At 48.4% G+C, this 25,561-nt stretch overlaps 1 protein-coding gene across 1 annotated transcript in view; it reads left to right on the forward strand.

The window, feature by feature from the left end:
- Nucleotides 1-25,561, forward strand: part of MMS19 (MMS19 cytosolic iron-sulfur assembly component) — a 479,913-nt gene that overhangs the window by 355,923 nt on the left and 98,429 nt on the right. Inside the window, exons 22-23 of the mRNA XM_086922625.1 lie at nucleotides 1,166-1,240; nucleotides 16,026-16,152. Of these exons, the coding sequence (XP_086778751.1) occupies nucleotides 1,166-1,240; nucleotides 16,026-16,152 (202 nt within the window). The remainder of the gene's footprint in view (nucleotides 1-1,165; nucleotides 1,241-16,025; nucleotides 16,153-25,561) is intronic.

Here is a 25,561-nt window from a genome sequence, read left to right on the forward strand (position 1 = left end):
TACTCGTGTTGTAGCGGGATTGACTGGACTGTGACTCTTCTTGTTCTATTTCTCTAGTATAAAAGTCTCAACAAAAATTTAAAAATTAACCTTCACTCCTCCTGTCTCCTGGTGGTACAAGTGGGTCCAGTGTATCTCTGATCGATTGCTTATTCGGACTGCCGGGCTACTAGGTTATCGTATAGATTGCGAATGTGCATTAAATGTTTCGCGGCCGGCCAGGTGGTTGTGGGCCCGTATTTGTTTGCTGAATCTGCACAATAAAGGTTTCAAAAAAAAAAAAAACGTATCAAAACAGAGGAGGCAATCCGTCAAAAATGGAAGAGAGACTCACGCAAATGATGCCAGGTCTAACAATTCCAAAACTACTTAAAGGATTTCTCCAAATTACAAAAAGGGCTCTTTCTGGACCAAGAGCTAGCATTCTGCCAAATGTGGTGTAATTCTGACCAGTGGTTCATTCTGTAGTGATTTGTAAAATCCCTTTGGGAAATTGCATGGCGAAAACTTGTTTTGGGACCCTCCTTTTTCATGGCCCACTGACACCAACTGAAGTGAGTGGCAAACTAGTTTTGAAAAGTTTGTTATTCATCAAAAGGCGCAAAAGTTATTAGCAAAACAAAAATGTTTTGTCTATGGAAACTAGGTCCTAACTACAACTACCTGCTGGTGACCGCCAGTAGGTAATATATTTTTGTGTGTGTATGTGTGTGTGTACATGTTTGTGTGTGTATGTTTATGTGTGTGCACGTGTGTACATATATTGTCGGGTGTATATGTGTGTGTGTGTATATTTGTGTGTGTATAAGTGCATGTGTTTGTGTGTTTGTGTCAGTGTACATGTGTGTTTGTGTGTATATATATATATATATATATGTGTGTACATATATATATATATATAGATGTATGTATATCTGTGTGTGTATATGTATGTGCCTATATCTTTATATATGTATATACAATTATATCAATAGATGGAAGAATTTTGCAGCTTAACCTAATTTAGGTTTATTGTTGTAAATCTAAATCTGATGGTGCATATATTGCAATTGATGTCCTACACACATCTAGCAGCCTTGCTATATAGGGTGTCTGAAATCAGCAAACATCTATAAACTTGATTCACAGAAATGGTTATTCTCGTGCTGTCTTTTTCTTTCTCTAGGGTGGTGAGTCTGCAGCATCACACCAGCGTCTGGTAATTCTCTTGATGGCGTTTGTCTGCTCCTTGCCAAGTGATGTAAGTCACAAAATATTCTTACATCTCTAAAACCCATTTTATTAAAACTTGCAAATTAATCTGATAACTGGATGTGTACACAGTTACTAAAATACTTCCTATAGAGTATTCCATTGCAACTAAAATGTGTGGACTATAATGCCTTTTCAGGTACGCTAATCACCAGGGCAACCATATTTCTGCAAATTCAGTCATTAAAAAAAAAAGTCCCCAAACATCAGACAGGGTATGTAAACATTTAAAGTTAATCTGCGTGGTACCTGAACAATATTTCTCTGCAAAACCACAGATATCACTCCCTGAAGTGATCTAATGGATCCTTAAAACACAGTCAAGACATCAATTGTGTTCACTCATGATAAAATCACAACATATCTGTATTGAAGCCCTCTTTAACCCAGATTTTCGATCCCTTATATGGTGAGGTGCAATGCCAAAAATTGTGGCTAAGATTTGCAAGGACCACGAGGTCCTGGTGGGTGTCTGTGTTAGCTCTTACCAAAGTGTATGTGTTTGGGGATGGCATAATTATGGGGCTTTCTGGTCTTGCTTGATAGTAATTTCTGCGACAATCGGAGAAAGGGAATCACATGTTTTGCATTTTCTCGCTATCCCAAGAGAACCAAGAACCTGTCTGGTGCCTTTATGACCCCTTTGCATTTGGATACTCTAAGTCACTTTGGCTCTCGGGTAGCAAAACTACAAAATGTTACAGATCCAGTCTGATGCCTCTGGATTATTTTCATAGATGAGTAGTCTACTGGAAGACTTATCCGTCATTGGAAAGGATAAGCAAAGGAAAACAACTATTCTTCCTTCTACAGTATATTGGTATATAGCAGGTTACTGCATTTCAGGTAAACCAGGACTGTAGCTTCCATAATGCATGGTGTTAACTGAAAGGTATGGACTGGAACCTGTGTTTCCTGATAAAATGGTCATCAAGTAAATATGGATATTTAAACACGAGCAAACATTTTCTTATGAAATAGCGTCTGAGCCATAAGAAATAGTGTCAGTTTCCTGCTCTCTAGTGAAAACCTAAGCAGCACTTCAATTCTGACACTTCCCTTCAGTCTGCTCCTTTCCCGGTAACGTGCAATCAACTACAGATGTTGATAATGAATCATTTTCTGTAAATAACTCTGTTGGCCAGGGACTTTCTAGCACTGTTTAAAAACATAACCCGGTTCCTCCTTACCATCAAACTTTATTGGAGTGGCACTGTGTTTATTACCATAGTGTTCATTTTCAAAATGTTGTTTCATACGTGATACTGTATCTCTATGCTATATTGCACCACTGAACATAATTTCACCACTTTCTTTTGGCACAAAGCCACACGGGGAAGTTGCCTGAGAGATGCACTGGGTCAGGCAGGAATAATTGCGCTGAGGGAGAATGTATGTTCCCTTCCCACAGTACACATACCGTCAAAGGACATAACCAGGGCATTAGAATCTTTCCTTCCACCAACTGCTCAATTGAAGCAAAAATTACTTTAATGTACCATTCTCGAGGTGAGTTATTGCCCAAACCACAAAATACATTTGTAATGGAAAGAAACAGTTTTGTCCAAGAAGATTGTTATCTTTTTACGAAGGCATCTTCTTCCTTCATATCAGGTTCAATTGAAACTTTTTTTATTTTGGGTAAATAAATTGTACTACCCCCACCTACAAGCCTTTTACCTTTAATCAATGCAGTGTTTGATATCCAAAACACAGATCTTCATTATCAGATTATGGGGGCATCTGAGGAAGCTCTCTTCTGTGTGTAGGATGGGGTCCAAGGTTGGTCAGACCCACATGTGTACTGTTGGAGGGCACTTCCGGGATGACAGACTTGGATCTTTGGCAGACCTACATGATCTATACATTGTCCAGTGAACCCCCGCTCCCCGGTATGCTGTAACATACAGTCTAAGGCCGTTGGGGTGTGTAACCTCTATGGGTTACTGTGTAGAGAACTGTCATTAAGACCCCTTTGGAATGCCTGGCTACTTTTTTATGTTGCTTACTTTCTTTTGTAAAATATGGCATTGATGCTTTAGTCACTAAAACTCCCATAGGAGAGTTTTACGCAGAGCAGAATATATTAATTTATTAAAAGAGTCAAAGGTTATTCCATCTGGCTAGAAAGATGTCCATCAACAATGATAAAAGTTCCCTACATACGAAAGGACATTGATAATCTGCTCTTTCCAAATAATATGTCTTATTTTGTGATTTTTATCACCGCTGTTGATATGTTTTAACTGTAATACCGGTTTATCCCTCTACAAGTTAGTCCTGATGCTCATTATTTGATTAACTCATGAATAAGCTAGTACTATACAACTGACTTTTCTTACACAGATTGTTGTGTGTTTGATAAATGCCAATAAAAATGTTTAAATTGAAAAAAAACCACTATCTCTTGCATTTAGCATATACATGATCCTACCTGCTGTCTTTCCTGGTATGCAAAGCTTTCAATAAAGAGCAATTTAAAAAACAATATTTATGTACATGCATATATATGTATATCTGCATTTGTGGCATGTGAACCTGTAAATACACTTGCTGTGCATACTTCAGCCATCTAATGTTGGACTCAGACATGCACAACTTGTTTTTGTTCAGAGAAGTCTTTTGAGTCACAAGGTATAGTGACTCCTCCCTTAGCTGGTAATGCACATGGGCATCAACTCCATAGTTAGATTGTTTACTCCCTCTGTCATGCATACTTCGCTGGAGCTGAGTCAAAGCCACGTGGCAGTCCTTCTCACTATTGTGGTTGGTCCTGCATATTCGTAGCAACCATGGTGTTGATGCCCTACTCAGGGAATCTCCCCTTCTCGGGCCTCTTTCATCGAGTCTCACACTCGAGAATATTAAAACGGGGATGGAAAAGTCACTATTCCAATACTTTTCTCAGTATTACACAAAGTGCTTGTGGACAGACCAGCCCAAGGTTAGCAACCTTTGTTATTACCAGACCATAATGAGGCTTCTTGCTCCGCCTGCCTTGCGAAAAAGGCTATCAGGAATAGTCAAGACCGGCAACTTGCTCGGCCTGCCATGGATCAGCTGCTTGATGATGATACCCCACATCTTCAGGGAATAGGTCAGAGGGGAGGAAGCGGAAGGTGACGGCGCTGAACAGGCCGTGACCATCAGCCCAAAACCTGATTCTCTGTCCGACTCCAAGAACCCAGATCCGCCGCCACCGGCAGCTCAATGTAGAAGAGATTTGTGGACACAGCCTTCTGGGCTGCCACTGCCTCCCAGCCATTGTCTGCTTTGACCTAAGGCTTTGGAGCTGGCTCTGGCACTGAGCAAGCTGCATAAGACCTACCCTGCCTCAATACCAACTGCTTCGTCAGCACACTGTGCTGGTTCGACGTCGGCTCCGAAGGGCATCCCATAACTGAAACACAGTTCAACGTCGAAACTGACCTTGAAACCAAAACCTGTGTCCAGTTACCCGCCTACAGCAGACTCCGAAAGCCAGGAGCTTTCCATTTTGCAGCATCTTCAGGAGAAGTTTGAATCTCTGTTGAGGTTGTTCATTCACCCTCACATGGGCAAGATCATTGCTAAGCTCCTGCCACAGGTTTAACACACTCTCTCGCAATAGAAAGCTCACATTTGGGTAGCAATAGGCGTTGGAACCTCCACTGCCCCCAAAGCAGAAAAAATGACAAGATAGAGGCATCAGTTGGCTGCCCCAAAGGCCTGCTCCTCAATTATTTCCTCTTCCTTCTCCACCACTGCCACCGCCACCACCCCCACAGGGGCACCCACCCTTTTAACCACAGGCGTTGTCTACCCATTCATCCTATGGGGAGGAAGTCCTTCACCCATGTACTCCTATGATGTTCCCGGCAACCAGGAACCCCAGGATGATTATGGGGGTTGTTCCTACAGGTGCCAATGGCCCAGACCTGTACCCTGCCAGACCCTCCGCTCCTGGCAATACCTTCTCATACCATGAGGTTATCCACAGAGCAGCCACCTTTCACAAGGTGGATCAACACACCATATCAGAAGAGGAGGATTTCTTGGTGAAAACACTCTACCACTCTGCCACATAATTCCTGTTGATGCTTTAGGACATGCTTAAGCCTACACAGTAGGCGTTTAAGGACCCTGTTGAGGACCAAGTTGTCACCCACAGGGTTGACAAAATAATATAAGCCCTCACCTTCTGACCCACCCTACATTAATCAATCAATCAATCAGTGACACTTATAAAGCGCGCTACATACCCGTGGGGTCTCAAGGCGCTGGGGGGGGGGGAGCCGCTACTGCTCGAACAGCCAGGTCTTCAGCTTCTTCCTGAAGGAGAGGTGGTCTTGGGTCAGGCGCAGGTCGGTCGGGAGGGAGTTCCAGGTCTTGGCGGCCAGGTGGGAGAAGGACCTTCCTCCTGTAGTCGCTCTTCGGATGCGGGGGACGGCGGCGAGGGCGTGGTTGGCTGATCGGAGGTGGCGTTTGGGAGCGTAGAAGTTGACTCGGCTGTTGAGGTAGCTCGGGCCTTGGTCGTGTAGGGCTTTGTGTGCGTGGGTGAGGAGGCGGAAGGTGATTCTTTTGTTGACGGGGAGCCAGTGAAGGTCTCGCAGATGTCCGGAGATGTGGCTGGTTCGTGGGATGTCGAGGATGAGTCTGGCTGAGGCGTTCTGGATCCGCTGGAGTCTCTTCTGGAGCTTGGCGGTGGTCCCGGCGTAGAGGGCGTTGCCGTAGTCCAGTCGGCTGGTGACGAGGGCCTGGGTGACGGTCTTCCTGGTCTCGGTGGGGATCCACCAGAAGATCTTCCGTAGCATGCGTAGGATGTTGAAGCATGCCGAGGAGACGTTGTTGACTTGCCTGGTCATGGAGAGGGAGGAGTCCAGGATGAAGCCCAGGTTGCGTGCATGGTCTGTCGGTTTGGGTGCGGTGCCCAGGGCGGGAGGCCACCAGGAGTCGTCCCAGGCGGAGGGAGAGGAGCCCAGGATGAGGACCTCCGTCTTGTCCGAGTTCAGTTTCAGGCGGCTGGTCGTCATCCACTCGGCTACCTCTTTCATCCCTTCGTGCAGGTTGGCTCTGGCGGCGGCGGGGTCGTTGGTCAGGGAGAGGATCAGCTGGGTGTCGTCGGCGTAGGAGATTATGCTGAGGTTGTGTTTGCGTACGATGGCCGCGAGGGGGCTCATGTAGACGTTGAAGAGGGTGGGGCTCAGAGATGATCCTTGGGGGACGCCGCAGATGACTTCGGTGGCCTCTGACTTGTACGGTGGTAGGCGGACTCTCTGTGTTCTCCCGTCGAGGAAGGAGGTGATCCACTCCAGCGCCTTGTCCTGGATTCCGACGTTGCTGAGGCGCCGTACTAGGGTGCGGTGGCAGACCGTGTCGAATGCCGCGGAGAGGTCTAGGAGGATGAGGGCCGCTGTTTCTCCATTGTCCATCAGGGCTCGGATGTCGTCGGTGGCGGCGATGAGGGCGGTCTCGGTGCTGTGGTTGGCTCGGAAGCCGGACTGTGAGGGGTCGAGGGATCCGTTCGTCTCGAGGAAAGCGGCCATCTGCTTGTTGACGGTCTTCTCGATGACTTTGGCTGGAAACGGGAGGAGCGAGATGGGGCGGTAATTCTTGAGGTCGGTGGGGTCCGCTGTTGGTTTCTTGAGTAGGGCGCTGAGTTCGGCGTGTTTCCAGCTCTCGGGGAAGATGGTGGTGTCGAGGGATGTGTTGATGATGTCTCGCAGGTGGGGTGCGATGACAGCGTCGGCTTTGTTGAAGACGTGGTGAGGGCAGGGGTCGGTCGGTGATCCGGAGTGGATGGAGTTCATCGTGCGGATGGTGTCTTCGGTGCTGATCGGGGTCCAGGCGCGGAGGGTGGTGGTGGGGGGTGGTTGTTCGGTCATGGTGTGCGTTGGTTGGTTGTTGAAGCTGTTGTGTATGTCCGCGATCTTGTTGTGGAAGTATGAAGCCAGGGAGTTGCAGAGGTCTTGCGATGGGGTGATGTCGTTGTTTCCTGCGCTGGGGTTGGAAAGCTCTTTGACGATGTTGAAGAGTTCCTTGCAGTTGTGTGCGTTGTTGTCCAACCGGTCCTTGAATGCTGTTTTCTTGGCGGCGCGGATCAGCTGGTGGTGTTTCCGGGTGGCAAGTTTGAAGGAGGTCCTGTTGTCCGGTGTCGGTTCCCTTCTCCAGACTTTCTCGAGGGCTCGGCAGTTCTTCTTGGAGCTCTTGAGTTCGTCGGTGAACCATGGGGCTTTCTTGCTGCCGGGTCTGCTGGGCGGGGTCCTCAGTGGGGCGAGTTCGTCCGCGCAGTTGCTGATCCACTTCGTGAGGTTGTCGGCGGCCTAGCTGGGGTTCGCTGAGCTGGCAGGAGGGTGCTGGCTCAGGGAGGTGGCGAGCTGGTCTGCTGTGATCTTGTTCCAGCTTCTGCGGGCGGTCTGTTGCTGGTGGTGGTGGGTCGTTGTTTTCTTGAAGGTGAAGTGGACGCAGCTGTGGTCCGTCCATTGAAGCTCTGTGGTGTGGCTGAAGTTGATGTCCTTGCTGGATGAGAAGACAGCGTCGAGTGTGTGTCCGGCGAGGTGGGTGGGGGTGGACACCAGTTGCTTGAGTCCCAGGTTGGTGAGGTTGTCGAGCAGGGTGCTGGTGTTGCGGTCGTTGTTGTTCTCCAGATGGAAGTTGAGGTCTCCCAGGAGGATGTAGTCAGCGGAGGGGAGGGCATGTGGGCTGACGAAGTCGGCGATGTCCTCGCTGAATTGTGTGCGTGGTCCAGGGGGTCGGTAGATCAGGGTGCCTCTGAGGGTGGTGTTCGGGTTGGTGTGGATCTGGAAATGCAGGTGTTCGGCGGTGGTCAGGGAGTTGTCGGTGCTGGTCGTGAGACGGATGGTGCTCCTGTGGATGATGGCGATGCCTCCTCCCATCTGGTTGGCGTTTCGGTCCCTCCGGACGATCTTGTAGCCCTCTGGGATGGCGATGGCGATGTCGGGAGCTGAAGAGGCGTTCATCCAGGTCTCCGTGAGGAAGGCAACGTCTGGAGCTGTGGTGTCGAGGAGGTTCCAGAGTTCGATGGCATGTCTGTGGATGGAGCGGGTGTTGAGCAGGATGCACTTGAGGTGGGTACTGCTGGTGTTCGGCTTGGTGGGTGCTGGTGCGAGGCAGGTCCGGATGCAGGTGAACTTGCAGGCGTGGCAGCTGAAGGGTCCGTGGGTACGTCGTGGAGAGGCTTGATGGCATTCTGGGAGTCGGCCGGTGTTGAGAGCGGTGAGGGTGGCGGCGGAGTACGTCAGGCGGGTCGGTCGGGGTCTTCGTGGGCCAGGGGTCCTGGCGCTGGTCGCGATCCGGTCGCGGACGGGCGTAGACGGGCTTACCTTTGGCGCGCCTTCGGCGCACAATCGGCGCGCCCGCTGCGCGTGACCGCTGCGCCAGCTCTCCCTTTATTTGTTGATAGTGCATGCCGCCCTCAAACGTACCAACGCCAGGGCACTGGGACCCCCTAGCCACACATAAAAAACGTAAAAAGATTGACAATGTGGGGAAAAAAGTTGTCTCACAATCGGCGACTCTTTTTATGACCAGGCCCAGTGGGATGAAATGGGAGAGCTCATACAACATCTCTCTGACCAGTACAGGCAACAGGCTCAGGAGATTGTGTTTGAAAGAGAGAGCATCTCCAACACATTAGATGTGCTCTCGATGCGGCCGGCACCACCGTCAAGGGCGTAAACTCCAATGTTCTTATCCGCAGGCATGCTTGGCTTTCTATTTCTGGTTTTAAGCCGGAAGTCCCACAGCCTCTGATCAATTTGCCATTTGATGGGGAACACTACTTCGGCCCACAAGTTGATCAGGTGCTGGAGAAAATCAAAAAGGAGACCAATGCAGCCAAAGTGATGGGAACTCTCCAGTCACCATCTCCCAGTTCCACTTTCAGCCGGCCACAGTTTTGTGGCAGTGTGAAAGTTACCTCCCTGAGGCTTCCTTCACCCATCAGAGGCAACCGCAGCAGCCCCAAGCCTCCCAAGAAAACTCCAGGAATTCCTACGGGGAAACAATGCCAGGTGGAGCGGCTGAAGGAGCCGTCCCAACCAAGCAATGACTCCCTCATCCTCCCCCTCCCCGATCACACAACACCTGCTGGGCGGTGTTTGAAGGGGTTCCTTCCACAATGGCAGAACATAACCTCAGACCAGTGGGTCCTGGCCATTGTAGAGCACGGTTACTGCCTGGAGTTCACTGCCCACCACCAAACTTCCCACTACACAAACACTTGCTTACCCTTCTCCCCCTGACCCCAGCAGCTCCTCCAAGATGCCCTTTTACTTAAAGGAGCCATCGAGCCAGTGCTGCTTCAATAACTTGGCAAAGGGATGTACACCCACCACTTCCTAACCCCCCAAAAAAAGACTGGTCCCACAGGCCCAATATAGATCTTTAACTGCCTCAACAAGTACATTCTGCTGGAGCATTTCTGCATGGTAACTAACTAGGACATCATACCACTACTGTGGCAAGGCAACTTCATGACTGCCCTCGACTTGAAGGTTGCATATTTCCACATCCCAATCCACCTTACAAATCGTTGCTACCTCAGATTCATGGTAAGTGGACAGCACTTTCAATTTAGGGTTCTGTCCTCCGGTGTTACTGCCACTCCCAGGGTTTTCACCAAATGCCTGTTAGTGGTCGCCACTCATCTGTGGAGGACCGGCGTCCATGTCTTCCTGTACCTCAATGAGTGACTTGTAAAGACTGCAAGCATGAGACGGTATCTAGCTCACACCCAGATCACCTTTGACCTCCTTCACAAACTCAGCTGCATTATCAATGTTGGTAAATCTCACCTTCATCCACGACATATTCGACCCTTCCTAGGGGCAAGACTGATTTCAGTCACTGGAAAGGCTTACCACAGTCCTGTTTGAGTCCAAGCCTTTCAGTCCCTGCTACCTCTTTTTCAATCAGGTCATCACTTAACAGTATGCACAGTGATGCCCCTACTCGGCGTGATGTCTTCCTGCATTGGTATTGTTTTCCATTCCCTTGCGTCCGCTCCACAAGTACAGTGGTGGAACAGCAACAATTTGTTGCGGAGCAGGCCTTTCCTAGACCCAGTTCCCCATCCACATCTGTCTCACGGGCTGCGAGGGGGATTAATCTACAAGGCATCACTGTTTAGGTTTATGGACTTCTCTCCAATGGACATTTCACATAAACTATCTGCAGTTGTTGGCAGTTCAAATGGCTCTCAAGACTTTTTTTCTCTGCTAAGTTTGCCACAAGGCAGTCCTGATCAAAACCCACATGACTGCTATGTACTACCTACAGAAACCGGGTGAAGGGTTGTGGGGTCACGCACTCACAACTGCAGGGTTGGCACAGGACACTTGCCACTGGGTGATCCCACCCACGAGGTTCACCTCCTTGCAGAGTACCATCCAGACTTTGCTGATTGCTCAGCAGGATGCAGCAACAAGTCGACAAGTCGGAACTCCACCCAGACATCCTGCTCACCTATTTTTTGCTTTGGGGGTTTTGCAGCTGCCAAAAACGCTAAATGCCTAAGCTTCACCTCCAGGTGTCCACACATAGTGGGCAAATCTCTATGGATGAATTGGTGAGGGATATTTGCCTGCGCTTTTCCCTCTCTCTCACTATTGTATGTGATTTGGAAGCTTCTGCAAACCTCCCTCACACTAATCCTAGTGCCTCCCACCTGGGCCAGGTAACCATGGTTCTCAACCCTCCTTGAGTAGTCAGTTGTCCCTCTAGAGAAGCTCCCCAGCAGGCCATACCTCATACATCACCAGGGATCCCTCAGACATCCTAAGCTGTGGCAGGTCAACCTAGCGATCTGACTCCTCAGATCCTAAAACATGGTTACCTGAATTTGCCCCCTGAGTGCATAGTCATCCTCAGTGAGACCTGCCAACCCAGTATTCAGGCCTTCTATGCTGCAAAGTGGAAGAGGTTCGTCCACTACTGACTAACCAAACACATAGTCCCACTAACACCAACAGTGCAAGACATTGTTTGCTACCTGTTGGATTTGCAACGCTCAGGCCGTCTTACACATCCATTTGTTTACATTTAGCTGCAATAACCGCATAATCGCAGAACAGGTAGCATTCCTCTCCTACAGAGTCCCTGTATTAAAGCTTTCATGAAAGACTCAAGAGGGTTATCCTTCCCAGAATACCCCAGTACTATCCTGGAACCTCAATGTAGTCTGCACTCGATTCATAGGTCCCCTTTGAGCCCTTTCATTTTTACTTGCTACAATTGTTACCCTGGAAGATGGCTTTCTTAGTTGTGATCACTTCCCTCAGGCGTGTTAGCGAGATCCATGCACTCACGTTAAAGGAGCCTTTTTTTAAGGTAGATGGTGACAGTTTCTACCCAAGGTGATCTCTTCTTTCCACCTCAGCCAGGCAGTTGAACTACCAGTGTTCTTCCAGCATCCATATTCAGTAGCAGATAGAGCTTTTCACACATTAGACTTAAGGAGGACCCTCATGTGCTAAATTAATTGGACACAGCCATTTCGAGAAATGGATAGCTTGATGGCTAGGAAAGTGGAATCAAACCTGCTATCCATACATTTTTAGTTTGCCCTCCGACCTTCGTGGGCACCCAGTGGGAGGCAGGATACACATCACCTGCAGCACTGAACGTCAATAACATCCGACCACTGTGTTCTCCAGAGTGTCCAAAGGGCACTCCCTCACGCCAGTGACTACCCCTCGACCCTGTCACCCACTTACGACAGGCTGACGGAGAACCATATCTTCTTCCTCGCCTGGAAGTGACAGGTGTCTTGGCAAAGAAATCCATAGAGAGGGTGCCCGCATCAGAAGTAGATTGCGGTTACTATTCCCACTACTTTCTGGTGCCCAAGAAGGACAGAGCCATTCGTCCTATCCTAGACATACGTCCTCTCAAATTCTTCCTGAAAAAGGAGAAATTCAACATGCTCATGCTCGCCCATGTCTTGTCTGCCCTGGAGCTGGTAGAATGGATGGTTACTTTGTACTTGCTGGAAAAATACTTTCACATGCCCGTCCTACCTGCCCACAGGTTCACGGTAGTCCACAAGCACTTTAAGTTTACTGTGCTCCCCTTTGGCCTTACCAATGCCCCTCAGGTTTTCACCAAGGTGAAGGCAGTGGTTGCTGCTCATTTGCGGAGATCAGGGATGCCAGTCTTCAGCTATCTCGAGGACGAGCTGTTGAAGGCAGGCTTGTCCCAGGCGGTCGTCTTCAACTTCCAAAATACAGCAGACCTTCACTATTAAAATGATTAAGATACACCTGACTCCCTTCTTAGACGCTCCCTTTCATCAGAGCTGTTCTAGACACTGTGCATTTTTGGGCTTAGCCTCCCGAATGTTGAGTCCAGGATATTCAGGCTACTGTACCTAAGGTTGCTGGGCCTCATGGCTTCTTGCATCCTGTTTGTGGCACATGCCTGCTTGCTTATGCAGGCTCTGCAGTGGGACCTGAAGTTCCAGTGGGGGCAGCATTAGGGGGATCTCTCTGACATGGTCCAGATCTCGGAGGACACTACAAAAGATCTGCAGTGATGTTTAATGAAACGCAATTGGGTTACCGGCATCCCCCTCTCCCTCTCGCATCCAGATCTAACAGTAGTGACAGATGTGTCACTCCAGAGCTGGGGCGGCCATCTTCGAGAGGTGGAAATCCGAAGCCTCTGGTCTTCGGCGGATTCCAGACTCCACATCAATCGTTTGGAGCTCTGAGCGATTCAACAGGCATTGTTTGCCTTTCTACCCTGCATCGAGGGAAGGTTAGTACAGGTGTTCACGTACATCACCACCACCATGTGGTACTGCAGCAAACAGGGTGGGGTGGGGTTGTGACCCTTTGTCAAGAGGCCCAGCATCTCTGGACATGGCTGGAATGTCAGTGCATTTCCCTGGTGGGTCAACTGGAGAGATCTTCGAACGTCATAGTGGACAAACTGAGCCGAAGATGCCTAGCAGGGAAAATAACAAAGTAAGGCCTACAGAAAAGTAATACATCTACCCCGATTATAAGACTGGATACTATCAATTATCCATTCTTGGATTAATCATTCTCAACACAATTTAATTGAGATATTTTTAGATATAGAGTTTCTCCAATTGATAGCCATAAGAAGAGACAAAGGAATATCAAATGTATGGCTCAACTATTTCTTTTAATTAAACCACATTTAACCTTAAATATTGGTCTCTCACATTGAACACAACTATACAAAATTCATATATACAAACAAAACACATATATTTCTGATTTATATATATATATATATATATATATATATATATATATATATATATATATATATATATATATATATATACACACACACACACTTTTTTTGGAACCAAAATAACGGTTCTTTTGCCCCACTTGTTTGAACAAGGATGTCAATGTATTATTAGTTCACATAACATTCCTACTCTTTAGATCACCAAAACAAAGACAAAGGGAGTGTACAAGGTTTAACCGCTTTTAACCTCTCTCCATCTAGCCCTCTCTTTAAAACATTATTTCATCAACAAAACTCAAACAGGTTTATTATTTTGGAGTCTTCAAATAATGTGTGTATACGCGTTTCAGCCTCTGCTTAATCCAGGCCTCATCAGGACTATGAGGGCAACTATAATAGAACCAAGGTCAGGATCTACTGTAGCCATAAATACGAGATCCAACTTCTTTAACAGGCAATTTCAATAGTAAGGGCTTTTGACTTGAATTCCTTCAAATTGGGCAATCACCCCAACGGAAAAGATAGCCTCATAAATCAACCTTAGGGTCCTCAAACTCTCCACGTCAGTAAAAAATCCAGATAACTATTCCTTGTGAGCCTTGCCACTTAGCAGATCACGTCATCCGTAGGTGGTGCAATGTCACCGTTCTGCGCGTTTGCGTTTCTAAGGCGACTCTCACTCTGAGACGCTTTTCGTCTTGAGTGAAGCTCTGACCTTCTGTATGTCTTTCCACCCATACCTCTCCTTCCCAAAGTTCCCAGGGAGATCAAGAATGACCGGGCTCAAATCATTCTTGTAGCTCTGGAATGGGCTCGGAGAATCTAGTATCCCGAGCTGTTGAGCATGGCCATCAGTCCTTTGATCAGGCTACCCCTTTGGCCAGCAGCACAGCGGCAATGGGAGGGGTTCTCCACCCGAACTTGACAATGCTCCGCCTTCATGCGTGGAAACTGAGCGGCGACAGTTGACAGCTTTCGACCTCCCACCCGAACTCTGTAATGTTATCTTGGCAGATGGTCATCCCTTCACCAAGATGATAAATACCTGCTGTTGAAGCAAGTTTGTGGCATGGTGTGCAGCCATACAGGTTGACCCTTTATTTTGCACCCATTTTCAAAGTTCTTTTGTGTGTCCTTTCCCTGGCCCAGCAAGGCTCTTCATTGGGCACGTTGAAGGGTTATTTATCTGTTATTGCCACCTTCCTACACTGCCAGATCAGCCATCTCTCTTCAAGTCCCCTATTGTAAATAGGTTCCTTAAAACAAATATTTCCTCCAGCTCCCTTCGTTATACCTCAGTGAGACCTTAACTTGGTTCTTACATTTCTAATGTTTATCCCTTTGGGCCTTTGCATACCTGGCCTCTTCAAGTTCCCACCATAAAGACAGCCTTTCTAGTGGCAATTACATCTGCCCAGAAGATTAGTGCACTGCAGACGCTGCTATCCCAGCCTCCACATGTCTTTCTTTCCAGGCAAACTGGTCCTATGGACTAGAGCATCCTTCTTGCCAAAGGTTGTTAACCCGTTCCACATAGGCCAGTTCATAATTTTTCCTACCTTTTATGCTCATCCCTCTAAGAAATTTCAGTTAATCCACCGGCTGGACCTAAAAAGGGCATTGTTGTTCTACCTTAATCGCACAAAAACTTTCAGGGTAGACTGTCAACTCCTCATGGGATGTTGTGGAGGCAAAAAATGGAAAGGTCATACAGAAACTAACCATCTCCCGATGGATTGCACTCTGTATTAAGATCTGCTTCCTCAAAGGGTTTGTGTGCTCATTCCACCAGACCAAAGGCTGTGACCACTGCGCTAGCATCCGCAGTTACGGTCCTGACAGCATTGTGGGCCTCACTGCACATGTTCAGCAAGCGCTACTTCCTGGATAGTCAGGTCCGTTGGGACGGGGTCTTGGCCCGTTCAGTCCTGCAGGACTCCCTCGTCTGAATCAAGTTTACAGACCCACCTCCACAGAGGTATTGCTTAGGTATCTATTCCTAGTTAACTAGTCTACGGCTAGAAGTCTCTATCAGATGAACAAGTTACTTACCACCTGTAAAGCCTTATCTGGTAGAGACTCTTATCTAGCCGCAGATTCCTTACTGACCCACCCATCCTCCCCACTCTGTGATCGAATTTACACGTACTGAGCTGTTCCCTTTTCAGGACCCTAGTTCCACAAACCAGTGTTCAGTGTACTTCGTGGCTCCGCGCTCCTGACGTGGAAAGTGGTGAAAAGAAACTGACATAAGCCCACTTGTGTGGTGCCTATATAGGCACTGCGCACTTCCAGTGCGGCATCGCCAACTCCATGCGGAGCCGAACGACCCCACTTGCCAGCGCACTTGGGTACTGCTCATGAAAATATTTCCTGATCCAGTCTGACGCTTGGGGATAATTCTAAGTTAAGAAATATGTGGCTAGAATAGAGTCTCTGTCAGCTATAGTTTTCCCGTTCTACAAGAGAATAAATATTGTATCTTTTTGTATGTGCTGTGGAGTTTATTTCCTCTCAGTTTTCTAATCATCAAGTTATTTGAGTTGCAGGTGATAATCCCAAACCAGACACGACTATTACACCAATTGCTGTCCCTGAGTAGCCGTTCTTCCTGCCCTTTTGTTTGCTCCTCAGCTTCCAAGTGCTTTGCAGGATTGGTGAACAAGTGTCCTGCAGGTAATTTCAATGCTTTTTGCTTCGTCCTTTGCAGTGTCACCAAAAAGAAGCAATATTGGCAATGGTTTATTTGTAATGCTGTTGGTCTTATGCGTTCACTCTGCTTGCATTTACTCTGCTTGCATTTACTCTGCATTGCCTTTATTCTGCATTGCCTTTACTCAGCAGGTTAATGGGGTAGGTAGAATAAATGGGGTAAGGTTAATTTTAGTGTTTTGGGGTGGTATAGGCAAAGAAGGGTAAGGAAGATTTTAGGGTTAAGGGTGGGTAGAGGTAAAGGGGGAAAGTGTTTGTTAGGGTTCAGGGGTGGATTGAGTTAAGGGAGGTAAGGAGTTTTTACCAAGAAAGGGGTGCTACCCCCCTCCTCTCCTCACCACCCGAAAAATAAAAAAGCTTGGATAGGAGCAATTCCTCAAACAAGAAAGGGGTTGGGGGGTGGGGGTGGGTTGAGGTGGTTACTCCCCAAAAAAGAATATATACATATGTCATGAGTGATATAATATGTAAGGGCATAAGCAGAACATGGCAAGGCTGTGCGTTATAGTTACTATTGGGCACACCTTATAGTTACTTGAGATAACTATAATTGATGAATTTCAGTGGTTTTGTAAGTTTAAAACTATGTTTCAATTTACATTTTTACCTAACTATTACGTCACTTTAACGTTAGTTAGTTTCAGTCAATTTCTAGTTTTAAAATTTTTTTTTTTACGTATTGTAGTATTTTATTACCATATGCATTGCTAACCCACACTGCTGCCAAGCCTTGCATTCAACCCCTGCAGGCAACCTACCCCCAAGGCGTGCGCGGCCTTTGGTCATGCGCATTGTAGGGTTGACCGTAGGGCACGGCCTGTGGCCAAGCCTTGACGCCAACCCTGTTGGGCAGCCAACCCCCTACCCCGGCACACAGCATTCAGCTGTGCACCGTGTGGTGTTAGCTGCCTTGTCTTTTTCTATAACTAGGCCATTCATCCAGCTCCCCGCAGGCAGCCAACCCCGCATCACACTCTGACTTCGCTGTGCACTGCTTGGTGTTGAGTGCAGGGCCTGGTGCCCAAACCTCCCGCAGGCAAAACCCTATGCCCAACCGCTGTGCGGAGCAGCTGTTGAGTACAAGGCCTGGCTCCCAAACCCCTGCGGGCCTTCACAGTTGACTATGTGATGTTACAATATAAAGGGTGTCCTTTTAAGTAAGGCAGACCTACTGACTTTGTTAAAGAATCAGAGCACCAAAATATAGAAAGTGAGCCTATTAGTTTCATGAAGCGGTCATCATATCAAGTGTACAGTACAGTTCCTCTCTACGCTTAAAGGTGTACTCAAGACCAGTACAGACACCTTCAAGAAGACTTCAAAGGCCAGGGTAGTTACTTCCGGGGTCAGCATCCCCACCGATTCCCTGGTGGTCCACACTGCCCGCATGCGTGCAAACACTCAGGCCACAGGAAATGCTGCCCCTCGAGATAAGGAGAGCAAAAAGATATCTACTGTTGGGAAAAGAGTAGCAGTAGCAGTGACTGCACACTGGAGGATTGCCAACTCGGTTTGTCTACTGTTCTGATACTATACAGTGCATTAAGACAAAATGCAAGACCTCATTTAGCATCTCCCTGAAGAGTCCAGGCAAAGGGTTGAAGAATTGTAGCCGAGAGTAAAATAATTTTCATTGCCACCATCCACTGTGCCCTGGATGAGCCAACACTGCGGCTCGTTGAATTAACACCAGCATGCTGGTGATACTCCATGCTTGCCTCTGTATCTATGGTTTTAAACCAGGTGTTCAGCTGTATCTGCTCAAACTGCACTACAATGGCGAACACCTCTTAAGTCTGCAGATTGATGCTAGAGAAGCTGAGTAAAGACATGAATACTGCTAAAGCTATGGGTGCTCTCCAAACATCCACTATAAGGGGTTCCTATTGCAGGCAGCAGTATGGGGCAGGCTTTAAGACCATCACACCTCTCACCCAGTTCACTTACAAGAGGCAGCAGCGGACTTATCAGAAGTCTCTATGGGTTAGTTCAGATGAGCCTAATTACAGTATTAGAGGCAAGGGAGGCTCTGGCAAAGGGGCCTCCTCCACTTCCAAACAGTGACTCCACTTCCCGACCGACCGACCATACACCACCTGTCTTTCTAGAACTTTCTCAGTATCCCAGAATCCCCAGCAGGTCTCATTTACTGTCAGTTCTTTTTTCCGGCTCCTGCTAGCAGGACCCTGGAGCATTGAGGTCTCATTTCCTTTCAGTTATTTTTTAAGGCGTATAACGCTAGACCTGTAGCATTCCGAACATGCACATCTTACTCCACCGGGGAGGAGACTATAACAGAGATACCCCTACTACAGAACTGGAGTTACAGGACAGAAACTACTCCTTCTCACACCACCCCCAAACATTGCCCCCAGCAAGCACCTGCTCAGTAATGAACATCTGCCTGTTAGAGGAAGAGGTCCAAGACCTCCTACAAAATGGTGCCATCAATCCAGTGACAAAGGTATTAACTCACTTTATCCAGTATTGGGGTATCTTTCATAGATTCACATGCCTGAATCATTCCCCGTCATCGAGGCGGGAGTCCCACGGTAAAAATATATACAATAGCAGTGCCTAAAAATTTCTTGTAGTAGGCTGGAAAAGCCTAAAGGCCACACTAGGCCCAAAACTTAGCAGCCTATCTACCTCATTAAGTAAAAAGACCTGAAATAGTAGCCTCAGCCAATCAGCTGTCCTCACCCTCTAGACCCTTCCTAGCTCAGGCAGTTCTCCTCAGATTTTGACCGCACTTCGTGTGTGAGGGAGTCTCCCTGAGTGCCTACTCAGTGTTTGTCTCTTTTTCTTCAAAATGTCTGAAAATAAGGCTCTTTTCAAGGCTTGTGGAACCTGCAAAAAGAAGAGGGTCCATGTGGATAACCAGCACTCTGACTGCATCTATTGTCTGCACCCCTCACATGTTGTGAAGGATTGTAGAATTTGCCGTACCTTCCCTTCAAAAACTATCATGGATAGAGAGGCAAGGGTTCTTTTGTGGTTAAAATCATCTTCCACAGATGAGGACAAGGCCTCTACCTCAAGCAAGAGAGCCAGATCCAGAGAGAGCTCTTCTCCTGAGAGGAAGAACAAACTTAAACCCTCTCAAAGAGTCTCAGAACCCTCCAAGAGTGCATCGTCTCCTTCAAGACCGTCCACTGTGAGTACAGCCCAGACTAAGACTGTTTCTCTGGTGTCTATTCATACTGTTACTTTGACTTCTAACTCTTCAACTTCTTCTGCTACAGTCACCACTTCTGCTATTACTTCTCCTCTGGTGTCTGCTAAAATTTGTTGTCGCCTGTGAAGCCTTGCTTGACGAAGGGCCAGTTGCCGTCGAAATCATAGTCGACTGTCCCGTCGACGACGGCTCTGTCGACGAAGATCCCTTCAGCCATGTCGACGAAGGCCCCGTCGACGAAAACAGGCCCGTCGACAACAGTTCCGTCGACGAAGACATCATCGACGGCCTCTTCGACGAAGGACTCCTCGACGAAGACATCATCGACGGCCTCGTCGATGAAGGACTCGTCGACGAAGACACCATCGACGACCTCGTCGACGAAGAGTTCGTCGACGAAGACGCCATCGACGAAGGATTCGTCGACGAGGATACCAGACTGTTTTGTCTACGGCAACATCAATACCGTCGACGACCGCTCAGTCGACGGAAATGCCATCGACAGTCCCGTCGACGACCATTCCAATGACAACAGGTTCGTTGTCATCGACTTCTACCAAAGCAATCGCATCAACTTATCTGCTGCACAGCACACCTCCGACGAGGGTGCAATATACCCGTTTCCAAATGAAAACTTATCAGAGGCAAGACTACTCTCACATTTCACCACTCTTACCATCACACCTTTTGGAGACATATGTGGAGGATGATTCGGATGACGGCGAAGAGGATGAGGGACCTTTTGGGGTTGCCCGTCACCCTTCACAATTGAACATCAAGTATCAGGAAGAAGATGAGGACGATGACCAAGAGCATTATGCGAATGAAGCCTTGTCAACGCCATGTCATTCGCCCCATACCAGACCTCCTCGTTCAGAGGACACAAGTCATCTGCCATCTACTTTAATTCAAGACTTACAAGCTATGTTGGCAGACTATCGCCAGAGATTTCCTCCAAATCCAGTTGCACCTTTTGTGCCGCCTGTCCCAGTTGACATGCAAGGCCTCCATCGCCGCAAGCTTCATTGTCAACAAGGCAGGATACTGGCCCTACACCCCAAGGTGACACGGATATCTCTTCTCATGATGAGGATGATGGCAGGGAAGAGGGCGAGTTGCCAGATCATACACCTACGGATCCGTGGATGATTGTCATTCCCATGCCATCACCGGCTGTGCCACGCCCGTCAGATTCTCCGCCTGAGGATAATGGCGGATTTCATAATATTATGCAACGTGCGGCTAATAGATTTGAATTGTCTGTCACAGTTGAGCAGTCTGACTGCTTTTTGGATGACTTTAAGGAGGGGTATCGCAGAATTACCAGAGCTATCCCTATTATTGATTACATATGGAAAGAGGGCCTCAACATCATGAAAACGCCCGCTTCCATTCCGGCAGTCCTTCCAAGAATTAAGAAGTATCGAGCGCCACCCGATACTCCATCTTGCTTAATAGGACATCCTCGACCGGACTCGGTCATATCTCAGGCAGCACAACAGAGGTCCAAGAACCCTTCAGCTCCTATTTCAACGCCACCTGACAAGGAAGGCAGGAGACTAGATGCAATAGGGAAGAAGTTCTCTGCAAATGCAGCAGCCTCCATTAAGGCAGCTAATTTGTTAGCAATTTTGGCCCATTATGATAGACAGATGTGGTCAGATCTGTCTGAGTTCCTTGATCTGATCCCTGAGGATCGTCAAGAGGAGGTACGCAGGATCGTGCTTGAGGGAGAAAGGGCGGAATCGGAAATCCTTGATTGCGCCCTTGATATTTCGAACACCAACTTTAGGCAATTGGCGGGAGCAGCAGTCCTCAGACGTCAAGGTTGGCTCAGGGCTACCATCTTCAGACCTGAGGTTCAAACGAAGATCTTGGACATGGCGTACGATGGGGATTCGCTCTTTGGGAAACACATCGATGACGCTTTGCTGGCAATAAAAACGGATACAGACACTGCAAAATCACTAGGTACCCTACAATACAAGAGAGGGTCCTTTAGAGGAGCTAGAGGCCGTGGTTACTCCCCCAGAGGAAATTATTCCAACCAGCAAAATCAACAGTACCAGTCTCAGTACAAACAACTGTACTATCAATCATCCTACAGACAGCCGGCCTCTGGTAGTTTCTCTCATCAGGGAGGGAAACTGCTCTCAAACAGTCAAGGGCGTGATTCCAACGAGCGCCAATGAGCTTTGCCGGACGTCAGTCATTCATCCTCCCCTTCCCGTGGGCGCCAAAATTTCCGCCTTTTACCAACAGTGGCGGAAAACAACTTCGGATCAGTGGGTCCTGGATCTTGTCAGGAATGGACACACTCTGGAGTTTTTGCAGAAACCACCAACAGCGCCGCCCAGGGGTCCCCCTCCCCCTCGTCTTCCCTTACTATTCAAAGAGGCCTTAAAGATGCTGCACAAGAATGCGATATAACGAGTTCTCTTCCAGGGGATCCTCATCAATAGCCATAAGCATTAGAATATTCCCGCCCATGCGCGGGACCCCGGAAACAATATATTATATGTGCCCCACATATATATAGACATATATATATATATATATATACACATATATATATATATAAAAATAAGCAATTGCAGCCAAATAAAATAGTAGAGCTGGAATATGCAGTGACGAATTTCCACCATACATGTGTATTTGCATTAAAAACATGAGAAACAACACCAATGCTTGTTTAGAAACTGTTTTAATGCTTAGAAAACAGTAGAAATTCTTATAACACACTGTAAGCATATACAGCTCCCAGGCTGCATTGCAAATACCCAGTCTAAAAAGACTGAAAAGCTAACTTGTAGCTGTATGTACTAAAACTGACGCTGTGCCTTTAAGGCACCTCTGCCCCTAGCTTCCCATCATGCCTCAGGGGTTACAGTTAGGTCAGTTGTTCTTTCCGGCTCCTTCAGGAAGGACCCTGGATACACAGCTCCACACTTTTCTGCCTTTTTCAGTCAGAAAATCTTCTAAAGAACAACTTTTTGATTTACTTTGACTTTTAACAACAGTGTCAAGTAAATAACTGCTTAGCAGTCGATTTTTTGTGAGGTTTTCCTGTCAGGATGCCCACACTATTTGATAAATGCGTCCATCAACCTCAGCGCCGGGCTCGGCGCTGAAAAAACAACATCTGATGGACAGTTCGAGAGAAAAAGCTCCGTCGACGTCGGGACCGGCGTCGATGAAGAAATCGTCGTCGAAAAGAAGTTCACCGACGACGAAGAAAGCTCCGCCGTCGTCAACTAGGCGACGATCGGCGTCGAGAGAAGCCACGAGATCACCGTCGACGAGAAGATCGGCGTCAAGACCTAAGTCAACTCCGCCATCGTCAACCAGGCGACGATCGGCGTCGAGAGACAGATCACACTCGCCGTCGTCTCAACGTCGACAGGCTTCGAAGAGTGTGACACCTCCGCCGACGTCTCCACGGAGGCGCTCGGCGTCGAGGAGCAAGAGCCCCCTCGGACGCTCGCCGTCGAGGAAGGGATCATCGTCGACGGCGCGTCGGCGCTCGACGTCGAGGATGTCCGATTCTCCGCCGTCGCTACGTGTCAGGTCGACGTCGAGGGCATCGTTGACGACAGGACAACGTCGATTGACATCTCCGTCGCCGGCAAACCAACGTCGGTCGACGTCGAGACCTCCGTCGACGGCAGGGCAACGCCGTTCGACGTCGAGACCTCCGTCGAAGGCAGGACAACGCCGTTCGACGTCGAGGGAGAAGACTCCGTCGTCGGCTCGTCATCGCCGATCGACGTCGAGGGACCACAGGTCAACGTCGAAGCGTTTGACGTCGAAGGTTATCACTCCGTCGACGCCGCAGAGGCGTTCGACGTCGAGGGAAAGACTTTTGAGACGTCCTCCAACACCGGTGAGACGGAGATCTCCATCAGTGCCTTCGACCGTTCTAGTGACGCAATCTGCTTCTCACCATTCCTCCTTAAGTACCTCTGGTTCATCGAGGTCCTCTTCTAGGAGTAGGAGTCCGGTGCAACGGACACCCCAGCGACGGTATATCACACAGGCAAGACTCTCGCCAAGATGGTATGGTCCGTGAGTAAGTGGAAGGATTCTGGAGCGACGGAGAGGCTATGAAGATATGTCCAGACCACAGGTCCCCTCTTCAGCAGCTGGTAGAAGAGGCAGACAGACAGTCCTACCAGTCACCGATCGCGCTCTCAAGAGAGGAGAGCGGAAAGGTCGCATACCCCCAGGGTCTCCCGATCACCACGGAGGGAGCAACCCAGATCTCGAACACCGAGAAGGGAGGAACGGGCGGAGAGATCGAGATCTCCCCGAAGGGAGCATCAGAGAAAATCACGTTCTCCTCGAAGGGAAGAACGACCGAGAAGATCGCCAGTGAGGAAGGAGAAATCTCATCAGAGAAGGAGAACTCCATCATCCTCTTCTTCATCTTCATCTAGATCTTCTAAAGGGGATTACTCTTCAACGCTGGTAGACAGCCCTCGCTCCTGAGCTTCCCCGATTGACGACGTCAACACGTATCTGGACGTCTTACAAAGGGGGGCTCACAAACTAAATATAGAGATGGCTGTTCCAGAGGTGTCCACTACTGTGATTTTTGAGACCCTTCGTCACAAATCATATACCCGGCCTTTACTCCCATTGGTTCCAGGGATAATGGATCCAATCAAAGAGGTTTTCCTCACGCCAGCAACGATCAAGGCGGTACCGGCACGTATCCAGAAGAAATATAGGCCGGCCGAGTCAGATCCTATCTTTGTTAAAGGAGAGCCTGCGGCGGACTCAGTCATTGTAGCCTCAGCTAAAAAGAATCACACTGTCGCTCCTTCTTCTTCGGTCCCGCCGGACAAAGACAGCAAAACGCAAGATTCTTGGGGACGCAGGGTATGCAGCACAGCAGCTTCATCCCTGAAAGTCTCTAGTGCATCAGCCCTTCTGGGAAGGTACGATAGAGCCCTATGGGACTCCATGGAACGATTCAAGGAGAAATTGCCCAAGGAGGACCAGAAGAACTTTGAGGAGACAGTGACGGAGGGCTGTTTGGTAGCAAACCAGATGATTAGTTCATCGGCAGATAACGCCCTTCTAGCAGGACATGCCTACTCACATGGGGTATGTGCGAGAAGATCCTCTTGGCTGCGTTTAACTGGACTCAAACCAGATGCCCAGCAGCGCATCCTCAATCTACCTTTTTCCGGATCTTCACTCTTCGGGGAGCATGCCGATCAGGAAATGACCCGTATGAAGACAGAGTTAGACACAGTGAAGGCGGTTGGTCTGGAGAAAAAGAAAGAACCGTTCAAACGACGCTTCAAGACCAACAAGAACCGGGGAGGCCAACAGAGGGTTCAAACCCCTCAATGGTCCCAAAGCAAGCCACAAGGAAAGCAGCAATACAGAGGAGGAAAATCGGGCAGAGGCGGACATCATCAGTCCTCTACCACGCCTAGAGGAGGCAAGGCCTGAGCAGTGGCTTCCTCTGGCGCCGTTACCCACTCCAGTGGGAGGAAGTGCTTCGCAACATCTGGCAGAGTGGGTCAGCATCACAAAAGATCGGTGGGTGCTGAATATACTGCGCAATGGATATGCGCTACGTTTCCGGAAGAGACCACAACCGATTCCTCCAAAAAAGACTCGCTCGTACCATCTAAAACTCCTCAAAAGGGAGGTGAGCGTCCTCTTAAAGAAAAACGCAATCGAAGAGGTACCCCCATCCCAAAGGGGGAGAGGAGTGTATTCAAGATATTTTCTAGTCCCCAAAAGAGACCAAGAGGACAAGTTCAGACCGATTTTGGATCTTCGAATCCTCAACAAGGTGGTGGTCAAAGAGAAGTTTCGCATGTTGGCACTTCACCAAATATGTCCTCATCTACAAATTGGAGATTGGATGTGTTCGGTGGATTTACAAGACACGTACTTCCACATTCCTATTACACCAGGTCATCGAAAGTACTTGAGGTTCCTGGTAGGGAACAAGCATTACCAGTACAAAGTACTTCCCTTCGGTCTCAAACCCCCACCAAGGGTCTTCACCAAGTGCATGGCAGTGGTAGCGGCATGTCTTCACAAGAGAGGTCTCTTTGTGTACCCATATCTAGACGACTGGCTCTTGAAGAGTCCGTCCCCTCATCAAGCCACCAAAGACTGTCACCTGTGTCTCCAACAACTGCACAGGCTCGGCCTCCACGTGAACACAGA

Source organism: Lissotriton vulgaris, chromosome 5 (assembly GCF_964263255.1).
Source record: "Lissotriton vulgaris chromosome 5, aLisVul1.2, whole genome shotgun sequence".
NCBI lineage: Eukaryota > Metazoa > Chordata > Amphibia > Caudata > Salamandridae > Lissotriton > Lissotriton vulgaris.